Raw genomic sequence first — 24,922 nt, 5'->3', positions numbered from 1 at the left:
TTTCTATACATCTCATGGATATTTTTATTCTTTAGCAAATTGGGGACTTTTCATTTTTGACAGTTTGCTTAATGCTCTCCCATTGTGAGATCAATATTTGTATTGTGAAATTGATTCTAATCTCTCTCCTACCATGTATCTATGACATAAAACTGTGTTTAAGAGTTTTATGTTGTCCTGATATCCCATACTCACAGTGATTTCTACTCACAGTGATGATCTGCTGCAAGGAATGACTGAAGGTTCATGGCAAATGTTCGGTGTGACATAGAACTTTTCCCAGTAGATATTACTTAGAGGTTAAAATACAGCCCATCCCACAAGTCCCAATTAATATCTCAATACTTCAGAGGTACAATGTCCTGAAGATGTCTGTACACTCAGTTTCTCACCTCCCACCCAAAATCTGTCACTGTCCCCCCTTTCCTCTTGCTCTTAAGTGGGATGTAAGTAGTTCAGATAGAGGCATCTCTCTAGTTCGTATACTGACAGCTCATGTATTAGCTTTGGACAGTATTGTCTGTTACATGGCAACACATTCTGCAGCACTACCTGATTTGAACTAACATGGCTATTTAGAAAGAGTGTCTGTATGCCTTCTCAGTCATATTTGATGAGTGAGCATGAAAAGTCAGGATTTCTTCTATTGTTTCTGTCAGTATCATACTCCCTGATCCATATTGGCCCTTGTGATTTGTGCTTTTTAAGCAGAAGTGCGCGGACATCAGAGCAAGGGAGCAACTAGAAGGACGTTGCCTTTGAGAAAGACTCTTCTTTGAAATCTGATCCTTCCCTCAATCTGAAATAATTTTTTAAAATATATATATTATTTATATTTCTATATTATTGTTGCTTTTGTTTTCTTAGTCAAAAGGATAACGGGAAAGGCTCATAGGCAATCCAAAGTGTTTTGATTGACATGTTACTGTCAGTTATTTTTGGTAAGGTGGTTAATGGCTATTAAATATGCCATTTTATTCATTTTAAACATTTACTTTCATATAATTGTCCCAGATCATCTCAAAATTGTACTATATGCAATAGGTATTTAATCTTTTCCCTCTATGTACCTTTAAAGTGTAAGATTATATAGAAATCAAATATTACATTAATTTAAGCTTCCATTAAATCCATTAATTCCTGTTATGTAAATACCATTGTGGATATTGAGGTAGATGTGGCAAATCTGTAAATTTTACTTGTTTTCTATGACTACTCTTTTCACAACCATGTAGACTTACATTTGTCATTTAGTCAGAAATCATGTGTACCATAGCTATCGCTTCTTTGTGCCTTAGCGAGCAAGGACCAAGTCTAATAATAAGGAAGTACTTCAGTATCCATATTTGTTCTGCCATCAACGTGTCTACTAAAGATTGCCAGTAAATATAGTGACATTTCTGTGGTTCTTTAATATTGACTTTTATTTCCTTTTCAAAGCAGGATAAGAAAAACAAAATGAGAAGCAGGACAAGCCTAAAATTAGACTTGCTAAATATAACGTAATTGTGGTCAAAATTATTTACAAGTTCTTTGCACTGGGCACAGGTTTCCAATTGTCTTATTTAGCAAGCAATGACAAAAAATCTGTAACGTTTGGAACTTGTTTTTTTATCCTCTCTTGAGTTGAAAACATGGTGTTATGTACAAAAGACCATTAACATTTTTCACGTGATAATTTTGTATTGAAAAAGTCAGCCCACACTGACTTACTGCATTTAGTTCTTCACAGTCTGTGAAGGATAGAGATGCTATAGAAATGTTTTTAGAACATGTAAATTTGAGAGATTATTCAGTTATAGGCAACAGTTGTCTCAGTTGGAACAGTACACTCATTGTTGAGAATGTTTGCGTGTCATAGGGGTTTACTGAGACATTGTGATGAAATCTGAGGTTTCGTGTCTGTGACATGGACTTGTGAGTGAAGAAAATATTCTTAAACTGATTAATCAGCAAAGTTGTCCTTCCCCACTCTGCTCTTGGGCCTAAGAGGTCCTCTGGAATCCTCTTCCAGATCTCCACACCTGCAGTCTTAATTTAGGAAGGTTTTATATAGTAACTTATAATTTCTGTTCCAGCCAATTTTGTCAGAAATTGTTGAGAAAATAATGTGGTTCTGGGTCAAAATGGGGAAAATATGAAACAGAGGACACAGATTTTATGTTTCAATTACATTTTCCAGTGGTCTGGTTCTGCTGTAAATCATTAGAGATAAGGTCTTGGCAATCTAAAAATTTCATAGCAAAAAAAATAGCAGTACAATGTTACTAAAATCTCTCAGCGTTATGTTATTAGAAGAACAATGTATGTTGAGAAACAGCTCTATTGAATCCTCTTTAAAAGTTTATCACATTTTCTTACTGATGCTGATACTGTTCCATCTCACATTGTGACATCATTTCCTGACACCGACAGCTTTGACGTCCAGTTCTAACCAGGCAGGATATTTAGAGATTAAACATAATGTGGTTTTTTTAGTATTAAGCAGTGTTGCCTGTGACGAGAACTAAATACTAATTAGTCATTTCCATTAATATTTTGGATGCAGTGAAATGAACTATTTCAGATTTTAGAAGCATTTCATCTACGCCTGCATCCTGCTGTAGCTGAAATTCTAAGCAGTGCTTCTATTTTTTGGCAGTTTGGGTGTATTATATATGTGCACTACAAACATAATGATGAATAGTAGCCCTTGTTACTGCCACTAAATGGAGCATGAAGCAATGCAAGAGGGAAGTTAGGATGGCAAAATACATGGAGTTTTTTTTGCTAATATGGGGATCTGGGGCTGTTTAGCCTGGAGAAAAGAAGGCTCAGGGGAGACCTTCTCACTCTCTACAACTACCTGAAAGGAAGCTGCAGCCAGGCTGGGGTGGGTCTGTTCTCCCTGGGAACAAGCAATAGAACAAGAGGAAACAGCCTCAAGTTGCAGCAGGGGAGGTTCAGGCTGGATGTGAGGAGGAATTTCTTTGCTGCCAGGGTTGTGAGGCATTGGCAGGGGCTGCCCAGGGAGGTGCTGGAGTCACTGTCCCTGGAGGGGTTTCAGAGCTGGGTGGATGTTGCACTGAGGGAAATGGGCTGGTGGTTGATAGGGCTGGGACAAAGGCTGTACTTCATGAACTTAAAGGGCTCTTCCAGTCAAAACAATTCTATGATTCTATATGAACTACTATATTATAAAAGATATGTTTGTACCTTGTCATTTTAATAGTTAACTAATATTTAATAGTGCTCACAGACCAATTGGTGATCTGTAAACCACACCATATAAAGTTATGATGATGTGAACAAAAGGCTTTTGGAAAAATGCTACTGCATCTAATTCCGTAGGACAAGCAGTTCAAAATAGAATTGTAGAGTATTCAAGGGGAATGCAAAGACACGAATCACTTATTCAGCCTCTTTGGCACTGCAGATATGTGTTTTGTTACCTGTTTAATGTACTACATATATGTGTTTTGTCACCTTTCACCATGAGGGTGACAGAGCCCTGGTCCAGGCTGCCCAGGGAGGGTGTGGAGGCTCCTTCCTTGGAGGTCTTCAAGACCCACCTGGACACGTTCCTGTGTGACCTGATCTAGGTAGATCTGCTTCTGCAGGGGGTATAATCTTTAGAAGTCCCTTCCAACCCCTACCATTATGTGATACTATGATAATCAAGAAAAAAATAATACTCTCATGTAAATGATGTGAGAGCGTTCTGCAGTGCTGAAATGATCCAAAACTTTGCATGTAAGCCTGATGGATTAGTCAGGAGACTAACTATACTGATTACAAACTTAACTGGGATATTACTTTAATTGAATTAGAGTAATTATGTACATTCTTTGAAGAGGAATGTCACAGTTGCATGGTAATACTAAGGGAAGATTTGTCTGTCTTAAGGTAATCCTAACAGAGACTGCTTACTGTCTGTTAATATTAAGGAAGAAGAAAGATGTGAAAAGAAAGTACTGAGAATGTAGACACTTTGTTTCTTTATGTGTTTTTTTGGGGTGTCATTTGCAACATATTGAGAAAGGACAAAAGTTCAGGAAAGGTTGAATGTTTATAGTGACTTGTCCTACTTAGCAGTTCAGGTTCTTGTTGGGATAATTTTTGTTCCTTTTCTTTAAGGCCTTATTCGATTACAAGAGCTCATCAAGGCTCCATCACGATACAACCTGAGACTAAAAATCCGTCAGTTGCCGGCTGACACTAAAGATGCAAAGCCATTGCTAAAGGAGATGAAAAGAGGCAAAGAATTCCATGTAATCTTTGACTGCAGCCATGAAATGGCAGCAGGCATCTTGAAACAGGTAATTCTCATTTTGCTTTAGATGGCCTCATCTTTCTCATCCCTAATAAATAAAAGTAATATCTAGACTTAATGCCATTTAACAAGCAGGGGAGTCGTATGTCAGTTTTACTGAGGTCTAACTCAAAGTCAGCCAAGGATTTCAGAGGTAATTTTATTGGTGACTCTAATGGTAGCTGCTTTCATTATGAGTTGTTTTTTTTTTTAAAGAAATAATTATTGTCATGTACAGGGGTAAAGGTTTATTGGTCTTTCAACCGTGAAGAATCGGTACTTTAGAGAATTGAAGCTTTAAGCTGGATTTTAAATGCTTGCTTAGTGTGATTTTATATAACTTTTTTTTTTAATTGAAGCCTCTAACTTGTGTACCATTCATCAGATAATGATATCTGAACAGTATGTTTCCAATAGAATACATTAATGTGTTCCACTGAGAGGACAGAACTAATAGATACCTTTAAGAGCCACATTCTCACGCTACTAATAGGACTTAAAAACAGCTGAATACATTCAGGTGGGTGCTTTGAAAGTGTTTGCTTTGTTGTGTAGGAGTAAGATAAGTAGGTGGGAAGGAGTAGGTAGAAGAACGCCAAATACTTGAGGCTTTATATTTCAGAAACAGATTCCAATTATATCTTTCAAGAGAAAGTGGCAATATAGCAGTATACAAAGGACAAAGGTGATTAAAAAGGCTTACTGTAACCCTGGAGAAGTGTGTCACCTTTAGTTTAACGACCTATCTCCAAAGATTGGGAATTCCTTCTGCTCAGAGGCCATTTTCTGCATAGTTTTTTAATTGAGGTATGAGTTCCAATAAGAAGAGGAAGAACACTTAAAGCAAAACAATATTCTCCATTTCTAACACACACTTTTGTAGTGACTTTAATTCCTGTTTATATTATGTTTGCTAGCAGACTATATGGTTTCAATTGAAAAGAAAACGTGTTTAAGATATATGTAAATATGCCTCACATTAAAGGTACTCAGGAGTTTTGCTGCAGGTACAATTAAAATAGCCAGTAAACATACACGTATCCTACCATTTCTTTGTTTCACTGTTCATGGATTAGAAGGCTTTTATTAAATTCTAGCAATTTTAAACATCTGCTGGTGATTTTGAACTCTTTTCTAAGCATAAGCCAGCCCAGTTAGTCAAATTGTTTAGCACAAATCCTTGAATGCATGTTTAATTATTGTGACGTCTTAAACATGCAGATGAAAGGCGTCTGACGGCAATACAAAGCTGCAATACTAACAATAAGTCATTGGGAAATGAGTGGACACTATTTTTACTGTACCTAGGAGTTTTTAAATGAAAGGAAACTTATATATACTATTTCACACTATATAACATTGTGAAAAACACACGACAGAGAGAAATGGCAACAAAATAGAAAGCATTGAAACTTTGCCACATCCCAGGACTTGAGGGAATGTTCGTCCTCTAAATCAAACTGTGATCTGTTTTAGCAAACTACTCTACTCATCCCTAAGATGGTAGAAGGAAGATACAGAAATAATTATTTAGTGTTTTTGTAGGTCTTGATATGGTTTCTGTAGACCTTTAGCTTTCCATTCAGCTCCAATATCACAATGCTTAAAATATGTCTAAAATTGGTAGTTCTCTAGCTAAATATGAGCTCTTGCTGTTAAAATTGACATAAAGGATGTTAAGACTGTATTTATTTAGTAATAGTATTCAAAATATAGTGTTCACATATAGTGTTTGCTGAAAACTAAAATAAAGGAAATATATATAAATTTGTGAACTATTAATTAACCAAATTTTTAATGCTACTGGAAGGATGAACTTGGGGAGACACGACAAGGATTTCTCTTGGGAGAATGAGTGGAAATGTAACAACAAAGTTGGTGGAAGGTTAAACGAGTTAGAGATATAGAAAACAAAGTACCTTGAGAGGCCAGTGAAAGAGCAACTAAACTTTTCTGGACAAAAATCTATTATGAAAAGGAAAAAAAAGAGTCCCTTAATTCAGACCAACATAAAGAAATTAAGGCAAATCTCAGAGAGATGTACCAGGCAACCAGGAGACGTGATTTAAAAGGTTAGGGAAGCACTCAAAGATGAGAGGTGAGAAAATAACAATGTTTTGAATAGGGAGAAGGAGTGAGATCTTCTGAGAAGTGAGGAATGTGAGAGAGGGAAGACATGGATAAGAGACAACACCAGCACACAGCAGAATCAGGAACATGCATAGGATGTTCTTGTGTAGAGATTCTGTGGAGCATGAAAGACCCAATTATAAGCAGTTAAGATACAGGTGACTGCAGATGTGTTACATACACAGAGAATGATACCTTGACCTTATTTTATTTATGTTAAAGTTCTTAAAAAAGCTAATGAACTTTGTAGTTGTGCAGCTCCTAATGAAATTGTAACGTTTCTCCTGTGTTTAAGAGAATTTCAGTTGCTATTGGCACATCATGCTATAGGTCTCAACATTATTGTGGAATTTCCAGTACATAGGTGTAGTCATCCTTGGGAAAAGTGTTATTGCAGTGTTTGCCAAAGTCTTGCCTAAAGTATTATCAAATCTGTTCTGCAGCTGATGTTTAGAATTCATTTTAGCTTTTAACTTTCTTCTGGAAAAGAGCATATAGACTAGTAATTTCATCATATTTCATCATACTAAAAGGATTGAATAAATCCTATTAGTCTAAGGCAACTTTTATGCAGAGCATGAAGATAAATGCCATTAATGAATAAGTGCAGAGACATCTCTGCGCTTTATTGTTTTCAAAGTGTATCTACAAATATTTGGTCTTGTGTAGTTAAATGTATGAGCATTTTAAAACACAGAGTTGATCAAAAACTTTGATATTCAATATGACAGGGGAATGAACATGACAAACCTGACTTTATGGAGTAATACTATGAATGTTCCTATTTTTTACTGAAGTAATAAGTATTCTTCTGTTAGAAACTCAAGTGTTTTCTTCCATGTGTGGAAAAATGTTCACCTGTATAATATAAGCTTGGATCTTTTTTTCTGGATGCACAGTATTGTTCATCAAAAAAGGAAAAAGTATTTCCTTTTAGTTGTTTTTGAAGGGAAAGGTTCAGTAATGAATGAAAATATTGTCGACTCCAATTTTGTGTGGCCACGTAATGCATCCATCAGTATGTAAAATGATAAGCTGCTTTCACATTTACTGCCCTAAACAGTCTAATAATATTTTTTCTATCAGAAGATCTGGTTCATAAATTCCTTTAATAGTCAGTAATCTACTCTAACTGCTAGGAAATGACTTGCTTGACCTAATTTTGGTATAATTCCAAGCCTATAGTCTGATCTCAGTAGTATTCTTTCGCAGCTTTTCATTTACCATGTAAGTGTGATAAAAATGTATTATGTGACCTCAGAAACATTAATCTTGTGTTTATTTTTTTCAAGGCTTTGGCTATGGGAATGATGACAGAATACTATCACTATATCTTTACCACTCTGGTAAGTGGCTTATAAAAACATAGTGATGATATCTAACAAAGATGTTACTTACTTTAATTATAGTACTTGACAAAGTGGGAAAAAAAGGTCTCTCTGGAGAGGGGTGTGAGGACAAGATGTTTTGTCCATTGAGTTTTCTTACTTTCAGTGAAAACTCATCAGAATGATTTAATTATTGTTCAACAGTGTGGCCCTGATAGATCTGGAAAAGCAACTCCTGTAGCACTGTAGTTTTAACTTTTCAAACAGAGTTAATATATAACTCATAATTGATTATTTAAATTGTTGGTGTTATCTTTTTTCTCTTTTAGGCAATTTGAATGTGAAGATTATGACCTTTTAAACTTACTTATATAGTCCATATTTACTAATCCAACGTTTTTACAAGGGAATTCCTGACAGTCATACAATTAGTGAATAATTTAGTGTGAATAAAATGTTTTACAGCCTACATGAGCTTTCTAGACACATGAATGACGTGAAACTCTAATATCATTGTAAAAGTAGCTAAGAAGAAATGTAATAATTCTTGGAATCACAAGGTTTCACATTTGTAATAAATGAACATTTAGATTGTGAATGCTCTTAAAAAACAGACAAGTATCTGAAAATCTTGCTGTTCACCACAACCTAATAAGCAGTTTAAAAGTTGGTAAAATAGTACTCTAGAAACTATGACTGTGTATGTTTCTCTGAACACATTTAATTGTGTTCAAATTTGCCTGTTTAGATTGCAGTTCATTAAGGATCTTAAAACACAAGCCATTTCAAACATGAGGAAGATGTGCTTTGGTGAAACCATACTTGAAATGTCCTACATTTAAAGTCACATACATGTTTAAGACATTCTGTAAACAAATCCTTTGGGGTAGGATAGAAAATATACCTCAGAGTTTCAATACAAATTCATGGAAAATATTATGGAAATAGCTTGTTGAATAAAAAGTAAAATGATGGGTGGGTGTCAGGAGGTTGGGACATCCCTTTTTTCTATAGTAGCCAGCAACAGGACAAGGGGTGATGGGATGAAGCTGGAATACAAAAAGTTCCACTTAAACATAGGAAAAATCTATTTCAGTGTTTCAGTGAGGGAGCCCTGGCCCAGGCTGCCCAGGGAGGGTGTGGAGGCTCCTTCCTTGGAGGTCTTCAAGACCCACTTGCACATGTTCCTGTGTGATCTGATCTAAGTGACCCTGCTTCTGCAGGGGGGATTGGACTGGATGATCTCTAAAGGTCCCTTCCAACCCCTATCATTCTATGATTCTATGATTTGTGATGTTAGTTAGAACTGTATACTCAAGTGTACCCTACACAAGTACCTGTTGTTTTAGAAGGACAAGTTGTTCTATCACCTATGGATTTAGAACTATGTGGCATTTTCTGAACTATTCTACCAAAAAAATGCTTCAAAGTATTTTGGATTTTTTTAGGCTTACAATTTGCTGTTGGTGAAAGTTGCTTTTTTGAGTGATATCCTTTCCATTGCTCTTTAATTTTTATTGTTAAAGCTCTGTTTTAAAATCAGGATTTTCTGTCATTCTTATTAATCTCTTTATTAGAACATTACAATTTTTTAGGAGAGACAAGTGTTATATTGACTTGGAGCTGCCAAAGGATAATTTAGTGTGCAGAAACAGATGATAGATTTTGATTTTGCAATGTAGTTTTGGAACCTGCATCAGAACTTAGTTGTTCTGGTGTATTAATTGCTTTTTACCTGACATGGGGGAAGTTGTGTCAAATAGATTTTCCAGTCACATTGTTTACAGCATAACTTCTATGCAGCCTCCCTTTGATTGATTCAGAGTCTAATGCAGTAGCTTATAAATACACTGACCTCTGTGTATTTTTAATATGAGTAATATTGTTGTGTATATTTATTATATTCCAGTGTAAACATGAATGTGTTTGAATTAAATCATTACACCTGAGGTTCTGACTTATTTCACAGACATCTTTCCCTGGAAAAATTCTAACAGTAGTTATGTTCAACATTTCCTTTGCAATAAAATGTTTTATTTCTTTGGAAGAAGGACAGGAATTAGGTTAATTTTAAATTACTAACTTCTCATTTTGACACCTGTATATCTTGCCTAGTATAAATGCAAAATGGCATCATAATTAGTAACTCTAAAAATGTGTAATGATTAATAACTGGTTGATATTTTTATGGGTTTAGGAATGTTATCAATGAATAATTCAGTTATATTCTGGTTTTCCATAGTACAATGCTTAATCTCTTCAACTCTAGCCAGTAAACAAAGTGAATTCAGGCAAGTGTCACACCTAACGCTGCCATTTCATGGAAAGTGATAATATATTGAACTGCAAGAAAAAAACCCTAAATTAAAAATGACATTAATTAGTAGGTATTAATTATGTGGAGAATTTCTATGTTTATTTTATGCCCCAGTATGTTTTATGTATGATCTTGAATATGCCACTTAATTATTTAAAAGGAAACAGAAAAGAAACCAAATGAAAGTTTGTTTATAATTCACATAGTGAGTCATGACTCTCTTCTTCATCAGTTTAATGGGGTTTTTTTCTCCCCATGCTGAAACCTTGATCTTTAGCCTGTGTTTCCTGAAGTCAAGCACTGATTTTACATTGCCTCTGGGATTTCTGTCAAAGGATTGTGATAATCTTGAGTTTACTTGCTAGATCTTTTGTTCTTTTCATTAACTTGTATTTGCCTCTGTGTGTGTTGGGAGGCTAAATATACACACACATACATTACATATGTTTTGGAAATACATTAATTGACAAAGGTTATTCTTTCATAGATAACTTCCTAGACAAATTTCCATGATCTAAGCATGATTGATAGCTATGAAAAATGCTTCAGGTTAAATTTAAAGCTACAGTTTATTGTCTCGATATCAAGATGTTCAAGCTTCATAGATAGGGAAGATGCAAGGAAACTCTAGTTCCATTTATTTTATCTTTTGAAGTCTGCTCTGATAAACCATAGAAGTAGCAATTAGTAATAGCATTTTTAGCAATTAATAATAATAATGATATTTAAGCCTGCTCTAGTATTTCAGCTTAACTAGTAGTGGATTCAGTTCTGCAACAGGACTTAGAATTTCCTAAAAATCTATTTTTTTAAAGGCACCTGAAGCTGTTCTTCCTCTGGGAATCACATTACTCTTACTACAGCTTCAGATGAGTGGCTTCCTCACAGTCACAGGCTCCTAGATAAACAGAGCATATTTCCTAGCACTGTTACTCCTGCAAATTTCACTACACTTGCCTGAGTCTAACAGTTGAAATAGAAACTGCAATGTATTAAGGAGTTAATACAATGTTTTTTCAGGACCTGTTTGCCTTGGATGTGGAACCCTATCGCTACAGTGGTGTTAATATGACTGGATTCCGGATTCTAAACACGGAAAATACCCAGGTGTCATCCATCATTGAAAAGTGGTCTATGGAGCGATTGCAAGCACCTCCTAAGCCTGACTCAGGTTTGCTGGATGGATTTATGACGGTATGAATATCAGTGTTTAGTTCCTTTTTTGTGTATGTTTGTCAAAACAACCTTTACACTTTTAATTTCTGTTACTAAAATTGTTTAGAGGCACGGGACCAAATATTATTGTAAACATCCATCAGAGTAACCATGGTGTTTCTGTTGATATGCTGTAGACTGAATAGATGAACACATTAACTTCTAAACTACACATGATGGTTTTGAATGTATCTTCCAAATGAAAATTAGACATTGTAGATGTCTAATTAATCTAGTCCATATTTCCCTACTTTCTTGGTGTAAATATTGTATGAGACCATATCAAACCCTAAAAAACCCCAAAGTAAATGGCAAATGTCTCTTTCCCTGTTTTGTATCTCATTAAGTCATTCATTAATAATGTCCACTATTTCCTTTCTACATACTATTCTTAAAATATAATTTATGAATATTAGAAACACTTTCTTACTATTTTTTTCCAGTTTCTGTGCCTTCACATAGATAATCAGTCTGGTTAACTGGCTTTTTTTTTTCCCTTACATTGCCACTATTCTGTACCCTCGCTTCTGTTCATGAAAATCACCATTACACTCATGCAAATAAACCTTCATTACTAAATTTTCAGTGACTTATTGTTCATTAGTTGAAATGAAATCTAGAATTGTAACATCAGGAAGGGATTTATTTGAAAACATACCCTACATTAGGACCTCTTTAGTTTCCAGTTTTGGTGAAAGATTTCATTTTCCACTTTGGCCTGGAGTGATTTGTAACATCTTTGCTGACAGAGTTCCACTGCTCTTTAGATCTTTTCTTCTAAGAAGACTTTTGATATTCTGTTTCAAAAATAGTAAATACTGTTTCTCAAAGTAAGGTACCTTAGTTATCAATTTGTTATCTAGATTGTGTTAAGCCAATCTCTTAAACAGCTAATCTCTTAAACAATATTTTCATCCTGATAAGGTTTAAATATTTTATAGACAGTAGATATTAAATTACAATATTATACAAAGTTAAGTTCCTTTCTGCCTTTTCTGTAGAAAATTTCCCTGTTTAATGAGAAATACTATTTTTTATTCTATTTGCTTGTTGTTTACAGCATCTTGGACGTGGTAATTGGAAACATTTTTAGTTTATTTACTGCTTCTATTGTGCTGCCCTTTATGCACTCTTCATATGGTGCCTTAAAAGTTACATCATTTATTTCTTTAAATCATTTCAAATAAGCAAATGAACCCCTCAATTTTAGAAGTGTGTGATGTAGCTAGTTTACATACAGCTGTTGCTTATTGTTAAAGGTGATGTTTTCTGCTTCTTTGATTGTGTTCCTTCTTTGATTTTCTTTTTTACCTTCTTCAGTTTAAAATTTATAGCAGCTCATCTCAATCCTTGCAGCCGTGTATTTAATGCACTGATCAAAGGTGACATTGATCTCAAACCAAGATCAGTAGCAATAGTGACTTTATCAGAACATAGGGCCATGGTCAATAGAATCATAGAAGAGTAAATATTGGAATAGAGGTCTGTGGGCCAGTTACATGTTTTTCCTCTGTTGTGTTGCTGTAACGAAAGTGCCATTGTTGGGAAGGCTTCTGATGTGAGACAGGAATCTATTATTGCTGCTATATGACTATGTAAGACCATACTTTACACCATTACTTTGCATGATGAAATGCATGAAAAACACTCTAGTTTCTCTTCTGGACACTTAAGAGCCATCTTTGTAGATTTAAATGGAACCAAGTATTCATACAGGCTATGATGAATAATTTATGAGGTTTCTTTATGTTGACTAAGCATCTAAGTGCACATTGATTACCTGGGGTTTAGATACCTGAATGATACATATAGAATTTAAAGGATATTTAAAGGCTTAATAATCTTGACAAGTGTTACATGTTTGCAGAGCTTTTATAGTTGGACCCTTAGATATAGAAAAAACATTCACAGAAGGTGTAAAAGAAAGTTGTGTTGTGATATCATTGCGCCAAATTCTTCCCACGCTTGGAAAAAATAAGTGGAATAAGTCATTTTACTGTCTATTATCAATGAAGTTGTAAAGTTTGGAAACCTAAACTTCCATTTCACTGTTGTTCATATGGGTTTAAAGTCAGAAATGCACACAGGAATTTAAGATTTAACACAGATATTAATTATTGTTATGGAACGCTCTGATATGCTCAGAACTGGGAACTGGTTTTATTTTCAGTGCTTGACGACTACACTTCATTCAGAAAAATACTATCAATAAGCCTGCTTAATAGGAGTGTGTTAAGCTCAAGTCACAAGCTAAATGTCATTTCATCAGGTATTTCATCAGGTTTTATTAGGTAATAAACATCTGAAACTGAAACATCTGAGTTTAACAAAAAACCCCCAATGTTTGTATATCTCTGGGCATTTAGAGACCTCAGTGAAGACTGGATTCCAATGGTGTGAGACAAGGCAGTTCTGGATCACAGACTTTATAAACTCCTGTGGTATTTGGACTAGATTCTTCTTCCACTGACTTTTCCACCATATGCAAATCAACTGAACCATCATGACACAGAACTATCAATTTAACTCTGATGTTGCATCTTCTTATTTATGATTCATAGTTTTCCCAGTCTTAGTTCTTGTTTCAAGTAGTTTCCTGTAGGCTCGTGTAATTCTCTAACCAGCATGCAGTTTTCCTCATAATTATCTGACCCTTAGTAAACCAATATGAAGAAAAAGCAGGCATAAAATTTTGTCTTGTTCTTTGGGATGTTCCAGTTCATATTTCCAAGTGTGGATCCATATTGAACACAGTTTCTAGGCTGCTTCTCAGGATAGCTCTAGAAAGGGTATTGCTTGAGTATTCCATCAGATTTTAGTCTCCTTTGAAGATCTTTTAAGGTTCTTTGTATGGGCTTTGGAAAAAAAAGCGAGTGAGCTGGGCCACATTAGATTAGTAAATGGACTTGATGATCTTAAGAGTCTTTTCCAAATGAAATTGTTCTATGATTCTCTGATAAAACAAATGTAAGCTATTTAATGAATGCCACCATAATAATCATTCTATAATTTAATAAACTAGTCCCTTCTATGATTTAGGAGATGAACTACATCACAATTGACTTGGACTCCAGAAAATCTGTGGACATGGTGGAAAACATTTGCCATGTTGTGTGAGACTATAGATGTTCTCTTTTCATAGGCTCCTGTGAAAAAAGATTTCCTTCTATAAATGTTTATAAGAATCATAGAATCACAGAATGGTAGGGGTTGGAAGGGACCTTTAGAGATCATCCAGTCCAACCCCCCTGCAGAAGCAGGGTCACCTAGATCAGGTCGCATAGGAACACGTCCAGGTGGGTCTTGAAGACCTCCAAGGAAGGAGCCTCCACACCCTCCCTGGGCAGCCTGGGCCAGGGCTCCCTCACTCTCACATTGAAATAGTTTTTTGTTATGTTTAAGTGGAACTTTTTTGTGTTCCAGCTTCATCCCATCACCCCTTGTCCTGTTGCTGGCTACTATAGAAAAGAGGGATGTCCCAACCTCCTGACACCCACCCTTTAGATAGTTATAAATGTTAATGAGATCCCCCCTCAGTCTCCTCTTCTCCAGACTAAACAACCCCAGGTCCTGCAGCCTTTCCTTGGATGAAAGATGTTCCAGTCCCCTGATCATCTTGGTGGCCCTGTGCTGGCCCCTCTCCAGCACTTCCCTGTCCCTCTTGAGCTGAGGAGCCCAGAACTGGACACAGGACTCCAGATGAGGCCTCACCAGGGCAGAGTAGAGGGGGAGCAGAACCTCCCTTGACCTGCTGCCCACACTCTTCTTGATGCATCCCAGGCTGCCATTGGCTTCTTGGCCACGAGGGCACATTGCTGGCTCATGGGCAGTTTATTATCAGTCAGCACTCCCAAGTCTCTCTCTGCAGAGCTGCTCATACCAGAGAGATCTGTTTTCTACTAAAGTCTATATTAATTAATAACATTCAGACAAAACTGTGGATATACTTTTCACATGATACAAAGAAGTCCTCAGGAAGTCTCTGTGCTCTACTTTTATTGAAGAGGATTTGCTTTCATGATTCACATACTAGCAGATTTAATTTACATCTTTGATGTTTTTATCATATTTATGTCTTGCTCTGAGAATAATCAAAGTGGTGCATATCCTCATAACAATCCAATCAAAATCTCAGTATATTGTTATTCAAACATATTTGATTTTTTTGTCTCTGTCACACTCTAGTGCAGAAATCCCTGTGCACAACTGGTATAGCTTACTAAGTTACTTTAAAGGTTATATTTATTTCTTAAACCTGTAAAGATCTTTTTTCTGAGTATTCTCAACAGTCTTGTAGTTACTTGGATCACTATTTTGTGTCACCATCTTCTTATTAAAGAAAGAAAGAAAAATACAGTGCTTTTAAAAGTAAATATGACATGGGAATGGTGTGGGCCAGAGATGTTGCTATTAAAAATACAGAAGCATGTCGATGACAATTCTGTTGTCAGTAATAAGCCATGCCTTTAGAAAGTACCAGAAGAAAAATCAAAGACCAAGCTTGCAATACTTCATCTTTCTTCTTAGAAAAATTCACCTTATCTAACATTTCTCTATCCTTCTCTCAATGTCTCCTTATCTTTTTTTGCTACTATTGGGTGAAAAAGTCCCAATGAAATAATGAATAAAATCTTTGCTCATGTTAAATCCAGAGCTGGAGCTGTTCCAGACTAGAATAGACTTAGTAACAAATTCTCACTTGATCCTACACTTTCTGACTTAATCCAGCAATACATAAAAGTGTCTCTATCTTTTACTTTGGTTTCTTATATGTTTCCAAATAAAATCCCAAGTGTCTCTTATCTGCTACAATCTGTATGATAAAAGCATTTCCCTGTTTCTCATCACTATTTACTCTTGCTAGTAGTTCAAAATACCATTTATAAAGTTAGACTGGGAAAGCTGTTAGCTTTTGAACTTGCTCCATCTATGAGAAGCTGTAATATATTGAATGTTAAGGTAAAAAGCATTAGGTATTGCCTTTAAAGCATGCACATTGCTATACAGGCCAAAACTAGCCTGAAATGGTGTCTTGACTTATGATAATCTCGACTTCTAAATAGAATGTTTTTTAAACAATGCTCTGATATATGATACATTCCTTACTGTTATTTTGCACCAACTTCATGCTAAATTCTGCAATTTGAAAGTTGTTGCCACTTGCTATTTTGCAACCAGTTGGAAAAAATTGATTTGGCCTTGAAGAAACCACAATATTTTTCAACCAGAATAAGATTTCTTCTAGAAAAACTGATGTATACTGGAAGATTAAAACCAAAACTGAACAAAAAAACCTCCCAGAATTAAATACAACTTTTTAATTTCTGTACCTTCAGCTTTTATTTGGTAAAAAGTTTCAATCTGCAAGAGTTCATCCTCATTTAGCCTGGAGCAAAAAAAAGTCATTTTGGATTTGCCTGCAAGATAGTAAAACTATTTAATTATAACAACTGAATGTTTTTGTTGAATTCTAACAGTTATTGTAATCTGTACTGTACAAAGTCAGTGATGCTCTGGAAAACAGAGGATGGACATACTATTTTCAAGAAACTTTAGTGTACTTGAGTTCTTATTTTTGAGTCTGTACAAGCAGCACACAAAAAGAGAAAAAAAACCCACAAAACTGACCATAAATACACTCCTACATTTAGACATGACAACTGGGATTCAGACCAAGTGAAGTGGAGCATGAGTCAAGTCTTATGAGTTCATTTTTACTATACAACTATCAGTCTTCTATGTTTTTTGTGCCTCAAGTCAGAACTTAGCATGCATAATGGAGATGACCTCTCAAACTGTGCTGTTTCACTAATGTAAAGTTTTCATTGCTAATTGCTTTTGCCTATCATCTGATTTAGCTATTTGCTTTCATCTTATGTAGAAGAGAGTGTACTCTTCTACGTTATTCTATCCTTTAATGTTCACTTTGGTAGCTGTATATGGCAGGTGCAGGGAAGCACTGTGGTACTTCATGAATGCTCTAACTAAGGTCTAACAGTGAAGTGTTTTCCTCAGAAGAATCATGGTTTACCTCTGATATGTCTTGTGAACTGCTGGGGAGAACAGAGTATTATTTAGTTATGTGCTTTCTCTTTCCACTTTTAATTATGTTGTTGATTTTTTGACTTTAAAAAATCCCCTCTTTTCTTTTCTGGACATAGTGTGCTTTTCAAACTCAGGTGCCTTTCACCATGAAACAATATTTCTCAGCAAGTGGAAAATAATGGTAATAAAAATACTGACAGCAAAAAATACAGCGGTTGGTTGCATACCCAGAATGGTTTCATGGTTCATTTCTGTGAATGAGATTTTTAATCTCATTCAAAAGTGATCAGAATTTACTAATAAAGATTTGAAATTTTAAAAGCTAGTGTATAGGCTTCCTGGGATAAGGAGAATAGATCCAAGGATATTTTCTTTAAATACATAAGTGCAAAAAAAGTTGCAAAGATCTTGAGGAAAAATGCAGGTGCTTATGTGTATTGTCCTTAATTGAATGAATATCCAAATTCATACATTCCACAGAGCTATCTAGGGAATTTGCTTTGAAACTAGACGTTTTGAGGGATAAAGTAAAAATGCTGAAGTTGCAATTCATTTGGAATTTGACAATGGAACTGGAAGAAAACATAATATTGCCTTCATAAATCTGTATGTATTTCCCTTAAGTAGCTCACCATAATGAACACACCCAAATACTTGAGGGACATACTGATATATCATATTCTTTCTTTATTCTCTGTTAACTTCCACTAACCAACCTCTCAATGTCTAAACAATGTCTAAACCTTATGACTGTCCTGTGAAGCCTAGTTTATCTGACAGTTGATCTTCTGAGCTTTGTGTTTATGCTAGCTTAATATTCTCAGTAGTTTTTTGGAATTCAATGTTAAGATAAAGAATTTCTAAAGAAAAGAATGATCAAAGGGTAAGTATGGATGGACAATGATGTTGTGTTTTCAGTTATATTCAGTCAATCCATTTGAAAAACTCTAAAGCACTGTAATGAATCAGACCAATGTGTGAAGCTCATATTAAATGGCCAGCTGTAATCAGGTCAAAGAGCCCAATAATCATCAGCACTCTTTGGCTTACTTTAGGTAAAGCTTTTTGATTGATGTTAAACTAATTTGGTTAAGCCAAAACAGTTGGAAAGTGTACTCTTTCCTTTTTTGACAAGATTGAAAGAACTTAAAAGGGATGGCATTGAAACCACGGTGCTTATAACTTAAGAACTATCTGAAACCTAAACATCTAGAGTCAAAAAAAGTGATTCAGGTTTTCTTATCCTGATATAACCAAGGTTTCATGATGTTTTGAACGAAAAAGGTAAATAATTCCCATGACATGTAATTGTACATGAGTAATACTGGTGGCACTATGCTGCTGCTATGCAAGACATTTCCCAGGTTCAATACCCTACTCATATTTTTATAACAAAAGTATTTCAATACAGGTGTTTCTAATCAATTTTAATCAGCATTCTTGGCAGCATAAGCCAAGATAAAGTGTGAATAAAAATTATACGGCAGGGATAAAAGAAAAGATTGGATTTTAACTAAACAGTGTTAAAATTTAGTTCTCAATTACTGACTCAAGAAACCAGGGATTTGAAGAACTGGAGATCCACTCAATTACTAATACCAGTCTTTTATACGTTTAGTTCAGTTTATTTTTTGACTTTTCTTCTGTACCTCAATTTCTTTTTTTTTTCTTGTGCAGTGCTCTCCAAAATCCACTGTTTTGTTTTCCTTATAGAGCAAGCAAAAAAATTGTGGTGTCATCCAGGGGTTTTTTTTCAGCACGCTGCTGGAGCTTGGCTTTATTCATCTCCCATGTCAGAACTTTCAGTGAGAGTACAAACTACTATAGCTAGTGAGGTTGATACACTGGGTACAGATCCTATACTGATATAGTTCTGAAATTTAGTCTTGTTTTCCTTCAGGCATTCATAAACTTCTTACAGTTACTTGGGGGTAAAAAAGAGTACTCCTATTGCAAGTATAGTTTCTTTAAGGTTGTTCAATTAGAGCTTTAATAAAGTCTAGGTGCTTATCTAGCGTTGTTAACAAAATCTGCAGCTGTTTTATTTCCTGCAAATTCCTCAGAGTATACTTTGTTTTTTAAAAAATAAGGAATTAACTCACACTTGTTTAGGTTTTTGATTTGAAATGATAATCTCTTTAATTTAGCAGTGAGCTTGTTTTATAGAGGATAAGACTTTTAATTTGTTGAATTTCGTGTTACAAACCAGTCATTCAGTTCTGTTAAGAGTATAGGGTTATTTGTGAAAATGCAATTCCTTATCTCTAGCTAACAATGCAGAAATAATGGTTATATTTGAGATAGATAATGAAACAGTAATTCAGTTACTGCAAATACACACTGTGACTGTACAGAAGGATTTGGTGAGGAAAAAGCTGCTGTTAAGTTTCCTGAGGGTGGAAAGATCCATAAAAATAAAAAGACATGCTCACTATAGAAATACAGTCTCGGGTTCTGATTTAGAGCTTCAAAGAGGATAGCTTGTTACACAGACAGCTTTATAATTATCCCTTTAGCAAAAGGAATTTTCTGGATTTGCTGATGAGATGTGTTTAGTAAAACAGTGTGGCAGCAAATGTATACTTCAAAGGAAAAACTAAACAATCACTTATTACTGCATTGCAAGCTGGGAGACTCCGCTAGGCACAGTTAACTTCATGAGTTTAGGGACTACGTAGGATTTCATGCTGTAAGATGTTTTAGAAATGATATGTCAGCTATTTTGAGAATTAATTGCATTATTAAATATTTGGCTCCCATATGTAGTCTTTCTTGGTGTTTTAGGAGACAGGATCTATCAGAACTTTGTGATCCTATCCCGAAGGAAAGATATGCCCAAGTCTTGTGTAGCATTTAGCAGAAATTCCAGCATCTCTCTTATGGAAGATTTAATTGAATTCTTCCAGAGGTGCTTTGAGGATGTATGCATATATTTATAAGTATAGTATGATTAACATGGGCTTATATAATGCTTTGACGTTACAACTCTCCCGCTACGTCTTTACAAAGTGATAGAGGGAACTCAGCATAACAGCAAGTATTGAAATGGTAGACCTTATGCAACCTACAAAAGCTGCCATGCAGTCTGGAAGATTAGCTGAGATAGAAAATATGCAAGTGTCTGTAACCCAGAAGGCTGTGCTGCCATTCAACGAGACCTGGATGGGCTGGAGAGTTGGGTTGGGAGAAATCTAATGAAATTCAACAAGGGCAAGTGCAGAGTCTTGCAGGGACTTGGGGGTGCTGGTGGGCAGCAGAAGGACCAAGAGCCAGCAATGTGCCCTCATGACCAAGAAGGCTAATGCCATCCTCTGGAGATGTTCCAAACCCATCTGAATGAGTTCCTGTGTGACTTACTCTAGGAGGTCCTGCTCTGGCAGGGGGGTTGAACTAGATGACCTTTCAAGGTCCCTTCCAACCCTTGAGGTGCCATTATTCTGTGATGGCGTAATCTGTCAAAGTTTTCTTAGGAACTTTTCTTAGACTTTTCTTAGGATGTGCATTCTGATTCACTTATACACTATATTTATTGTAACTTTTCAGTAAAATTGAACCAAAAGCAAGGTTATCTTTATTCATAGAATAATAGAATCACAGAATGGTAGGGGTTGGAAGGGACCTTTAGAGATCATCCAGTCCAATCTCCCTGCAGAAGCAGGATCACCTAGATCAGGTCACACAGGAACATGTCCAGGCAGGTCTTGAAGACCTCCAAGGAAGGAGCCTCCACACTCTCCCTGGGCAGCCTGGGCCAGGGCTCCCTCACTGAAACACTGAAACAGTTTGTTCTTATGTTTCAGTGGAACTTTTTGTGTTCCAGCTTCATCCCATCACCCCTTGTCCTGTTGCTCACTACTATAGAAAAGAGGGATGTCCCAACCTCCTGACACCCACCCTTTAGATATTTATAAATGTTAATAAGATCCCCCCTCAGTCTCCTCTTCTCCAGACTAAACAGCCCCAGGTCCCGCAGCCTTTCCTTGTATGAAAGATGTTCCAGTCCCCTGATCATCTTGGTGGCCCTGTGCTGGCCTCTCTCCAGCACTTCCCTGTCCCTCTTGGGCTGAGGAGCCCAGAACTGGACACAGGACTCCAGATGAGGCCTCAGCAGGGCAGAGCAGAGGGGGAGCAGAACCTCCCTTGACCTGCTGCCCACACTCTTCTTGCTGCATCCCAGGCTGCCATTGGCTTCTTGGCCACGAGGGCACATTGCTGGCTCATGGGCAGTTTATTATCAATCAGGACTCCCAGGTCTCTCTCTGCAGTGGTGCTGTTCAGCATTTCAACCCCCAGCCTGTACAGGTATTCTTTGCTGTTATGGTTAAAGAATGTTATCTTTAGGAGCAGCATAATCATTAAAAGTTGATAATCAGCAGACTTATTTGCAGGAATGAACAACTCTATGGATCATGATGGCTACAGTTGTAGGATGTGATATGGTGACAGTGTAGCCATGCTAGGTTAAGCAGCAATGTAAATACCTCAGTTTGTGGAGAGATGGAACCGTCAGTTTAAAAGGCTTACTGGTGTGCTCAGCAGTTTCACCATGGCACTGTCTGTTCAACTCAATAGTGAGGTTCAGAAGTGTGTCCTGGGTAAAGTCCCCATCCTTTGGAAATGTGTGTAATTTGACTAACCTCTAGTTTGCTACGTGCATGGCAGGCTTAGATATGGTAATGCAATACAGCTGAAGAGTTGACCAAAAAAGGTCAGCTTTCTTTCAGTTAAGTGTCAAATACCATGAACTGTAAAGAAGTGAAAAAAAGTGAAATGCATATATAAACAATTTGTCTCTGAATATTCAGGTGGTTAATTTGGGTGTAGTTGGTAAGCTGTTTTCCTTCATTATATCCTTCTGCTTTATGCTAAACAATAATAAATGACTTCTTTCTGTTCCTAATTCATATTTACTTATTACTAGACTGGTTGACATAGCTGGTGAAAACTAGGTTTCTGGGTATACCATTCTGTCTGCTAAAGACCTGGAGGAGTATGTGCTTGAATGTTTTTTCTTGGGCTTTTTCATTCTAGATGTATATAGATTTAGCTGATAAAACATATTACTTCTCTTTATAAATCTTTTTTTTTTGCTTATCTCCTAAGACTGCAGCACATCATTTCTAATTTTAAATGGATTCATATGGTACATGTAGACTTCACTGGGCCTTTCATCCAGATCAGATATATAGTTATTGTTTAATTTTCCTGAGGCATAACTCTATTTCCTGTCTAGGACATTTTGGACTCAGTTTTAGTGCTTTGCAGGCTCCACAGGATATTGTGCCTGGCCTCCACCTGCCCCTCTAGAAGACCACAGGTCTCTTATGAGTCCAAAGTCAAGTCTGTCCACCTTGTGTGGACATTTTTCTTCCTCTTAAATATTTCAAATGGTGTTATATGCCTGTGTTTAGGCTGCTTTAACAGGCTTCTAACTAGAATTGTAGCTCTGGGGGTTGGACTAGATGATCTCTAAAGGTCCCTTCCAACCCCTATGATTCTATGAAAGAAGGAAGTACACTTTAGCATGTGAGTATATCTTCTCTGAATATACTTCCCACTTAAACACTCTAGTGGACGTACAGTTGCCACAAACACAGGTACAGAGCTATTGCACAATGCCTGGGAAAATTCAAGCATCAATCTGAACCTGTGTCTGAATAACTTGATGGTCAGGATGGAAACAAAAGTAACGTTTTTTTCATTATCCTATATTTTCTTTGTGAGCCTGAGACTTTTACTGCCCCAAGCCACATTTAGCATATAAAATAAGTGAATAAATCCCATACTGACTGTACTGAAGAAAAGTGTTATGATGCTGTGAAACAGAGATTTCACTTGTATATACAGTTTTATACTTGTTATACTCCCACTTCCTAAGGCCTTGTGTATATGTGCAGTTTGTTAATAGCAGAGGTAAAACTGGATCCTATTTCAGATAATGAGAGTCCAAGTAGTGCTCTAGAAATAAATATTAAACTTTTTTCCCTTAAAGAAATCCTTCTTTTGATGCTATAGAATCATTTATTCAAACCTAGTGGTGTAATGCTACCAGTAAAGTGTTCTGTTGTAAATGCAATTCTGTGCATGCAATTTCTCTCAGGATCGTTTATAAAAAGATCTGGTTTTGTGTCTTTTTGTCACATACAGCAGTATCTTCAATCTGTTCATTGAACTTTAGTTCAACAAAGTGTTCAGTGTTCTTTCTTGCAGAAAAAGCAATAGAAAGCATGTCAGTAGTCCTGCTGAAATCAACTCGACTACTTTGGCACTTAACATGAAATATGTGATTTGTTTAAACAGGACTTCAAAGGTTACTCATGTGAAAAATGGGTTTATGTAAGTTATTTTCTTACACTCTTTCACCCTCTTATTTTGAGTGAAGACAAGGAATTTGCAGGTGTGTGTTTATGTATATACATATAATGAAGTTTACATTGGACATAATAAAACTCAAGAAAAACAAATTGGTAAAAATTCAATGAGCTTTGTTAGCTTTTGAAGCATTCCTAGAGTTACAGAATCATAGAATGGTAAGGGTTGGAAGGGATGAAGCTGGAACACAAGAAGTTCCACTTAAATCTAAGAAAAAACTGTTTCAGTGTTTGAGTGAGGGAGCCCTGGCCCAGGCTGCCCAGGGAGGGTGTGGAGGCTCCTTCCTTGGAGGTCTTCAAGACCTCCCTGGATATGTTCCCATGCAACCTGATCTACTTGACCCTGCTTCTGCAGGGGGTTGGACTGGATGATCTCTAAAGATCCCTTCCAACTTCCACTATTTTACAATTCTGTGATTCTAAACAATCTGCTTGAAATTCACCTCTCCTAACTTAATCTGTGTAAAATTCAGATGTCTAGTATTTGCTTATATTTCCTTTGCAGTCAGCAGGGGAAGAATACAGAAATTTATCCTAAAAAATAACCCATATTACTGAAGAGATTTCTACAGAGAACCTATATTAGCTTTCCAATTTTGAATGACTGAACTTAGATGAAGTTATTCCTTTCTGATATATGTGGGTTTCACATTTGAACACATAAGTGATGACATATTTTATGACATTGCTTTCAAGGCTGAGCCCAGAATGTCAGTTGTCAGTACTATCTCAGTTTTTCTAGGAGTGTTTTAATTGTTGTAGGCTCTTGCAGTTTTACCACCTGAAGGAACTTGTTAATGATTAACGTGGTTGGACAGGACTTAGGTAGCAACGTTAATAATGGAGTACTGGAACAGGCTACCCAGAGGGGTTGTGAAATCTCCTTCCTTGGAGGTCTTCAAGATCCACCTGGACATGTTTCTATGAGACCTGATCTAGGTCAACCTACTTCTGCAGGGGGGTTGGACTAAAGGTCGCTTCCAACCCTCCCATTCTATGATTATGTGATTCTATAGAACTCTACTTTCCTATGCTGACTTCTAGTGGAGTCACTTACTCCTCATCTGCCCAAACCAAGCCATGCATGTTTCCTAGAAACCTGACAAAATTCTCTCTTGTCATGTAAATCTGGATGGTTTAGTTCTTACCAGAGAGGGGGAAAGGAGTTTTAAATTCTTTAAATAGATATAGCAGTTCTGTATGTCCAAAAACTAGACAAAGCTTC

General features: G+C 36.2%; 1 protein-coding gene across 1 annotated transcript in view; it reads left to right on the top strand.

Moving 5' to 3' along the window:
* GRIK2 (glutamate ionotropic receptor kainate type subunit 2) overlaps window positions 1–24,922 on the top strand; it is a 421,372-nt gene that overhangs the window by 173,395 nt on the left and 223,055 nt on the right. The window contains exons 4-6 of the mRNA XM_061989233.1: window positions 4,117–4,298; window positions 7,714–7,767; window positions 11,087–11,260. Of these exons, the coding sequence (XP_061845217.1) occupies window positions 4,117–4,298; window positions 7,714–7,767; window positions 11,087–11,260 (410 nt within the window). The remainder of the gene's footprint in view (window positions 1–4,116; window positions 4,299–7,713; window positions 7,768–11,086; window positions 11,261–24,922) is intronic.

Source organism: Colius striatus, chromosome 2, assembly GCF_028858725.1.
Source record: "Colius striatus isolate bColStr4 chromosome 2, bColStr4.1.hap1, whole genome shotgun sequence".
Classification (NCBI taxonomy): domain Eukaryota; kingdom Metazoa; phylum Chordata; class Aves; order Coliiformes; family Coliidae; genus Colius; species Colius striatus.
The sequence above is the reverse complement of the archived record's forward strand: the minus strand, read 5'-3'. Positions and strand labels throughout refer to the sequence as shown.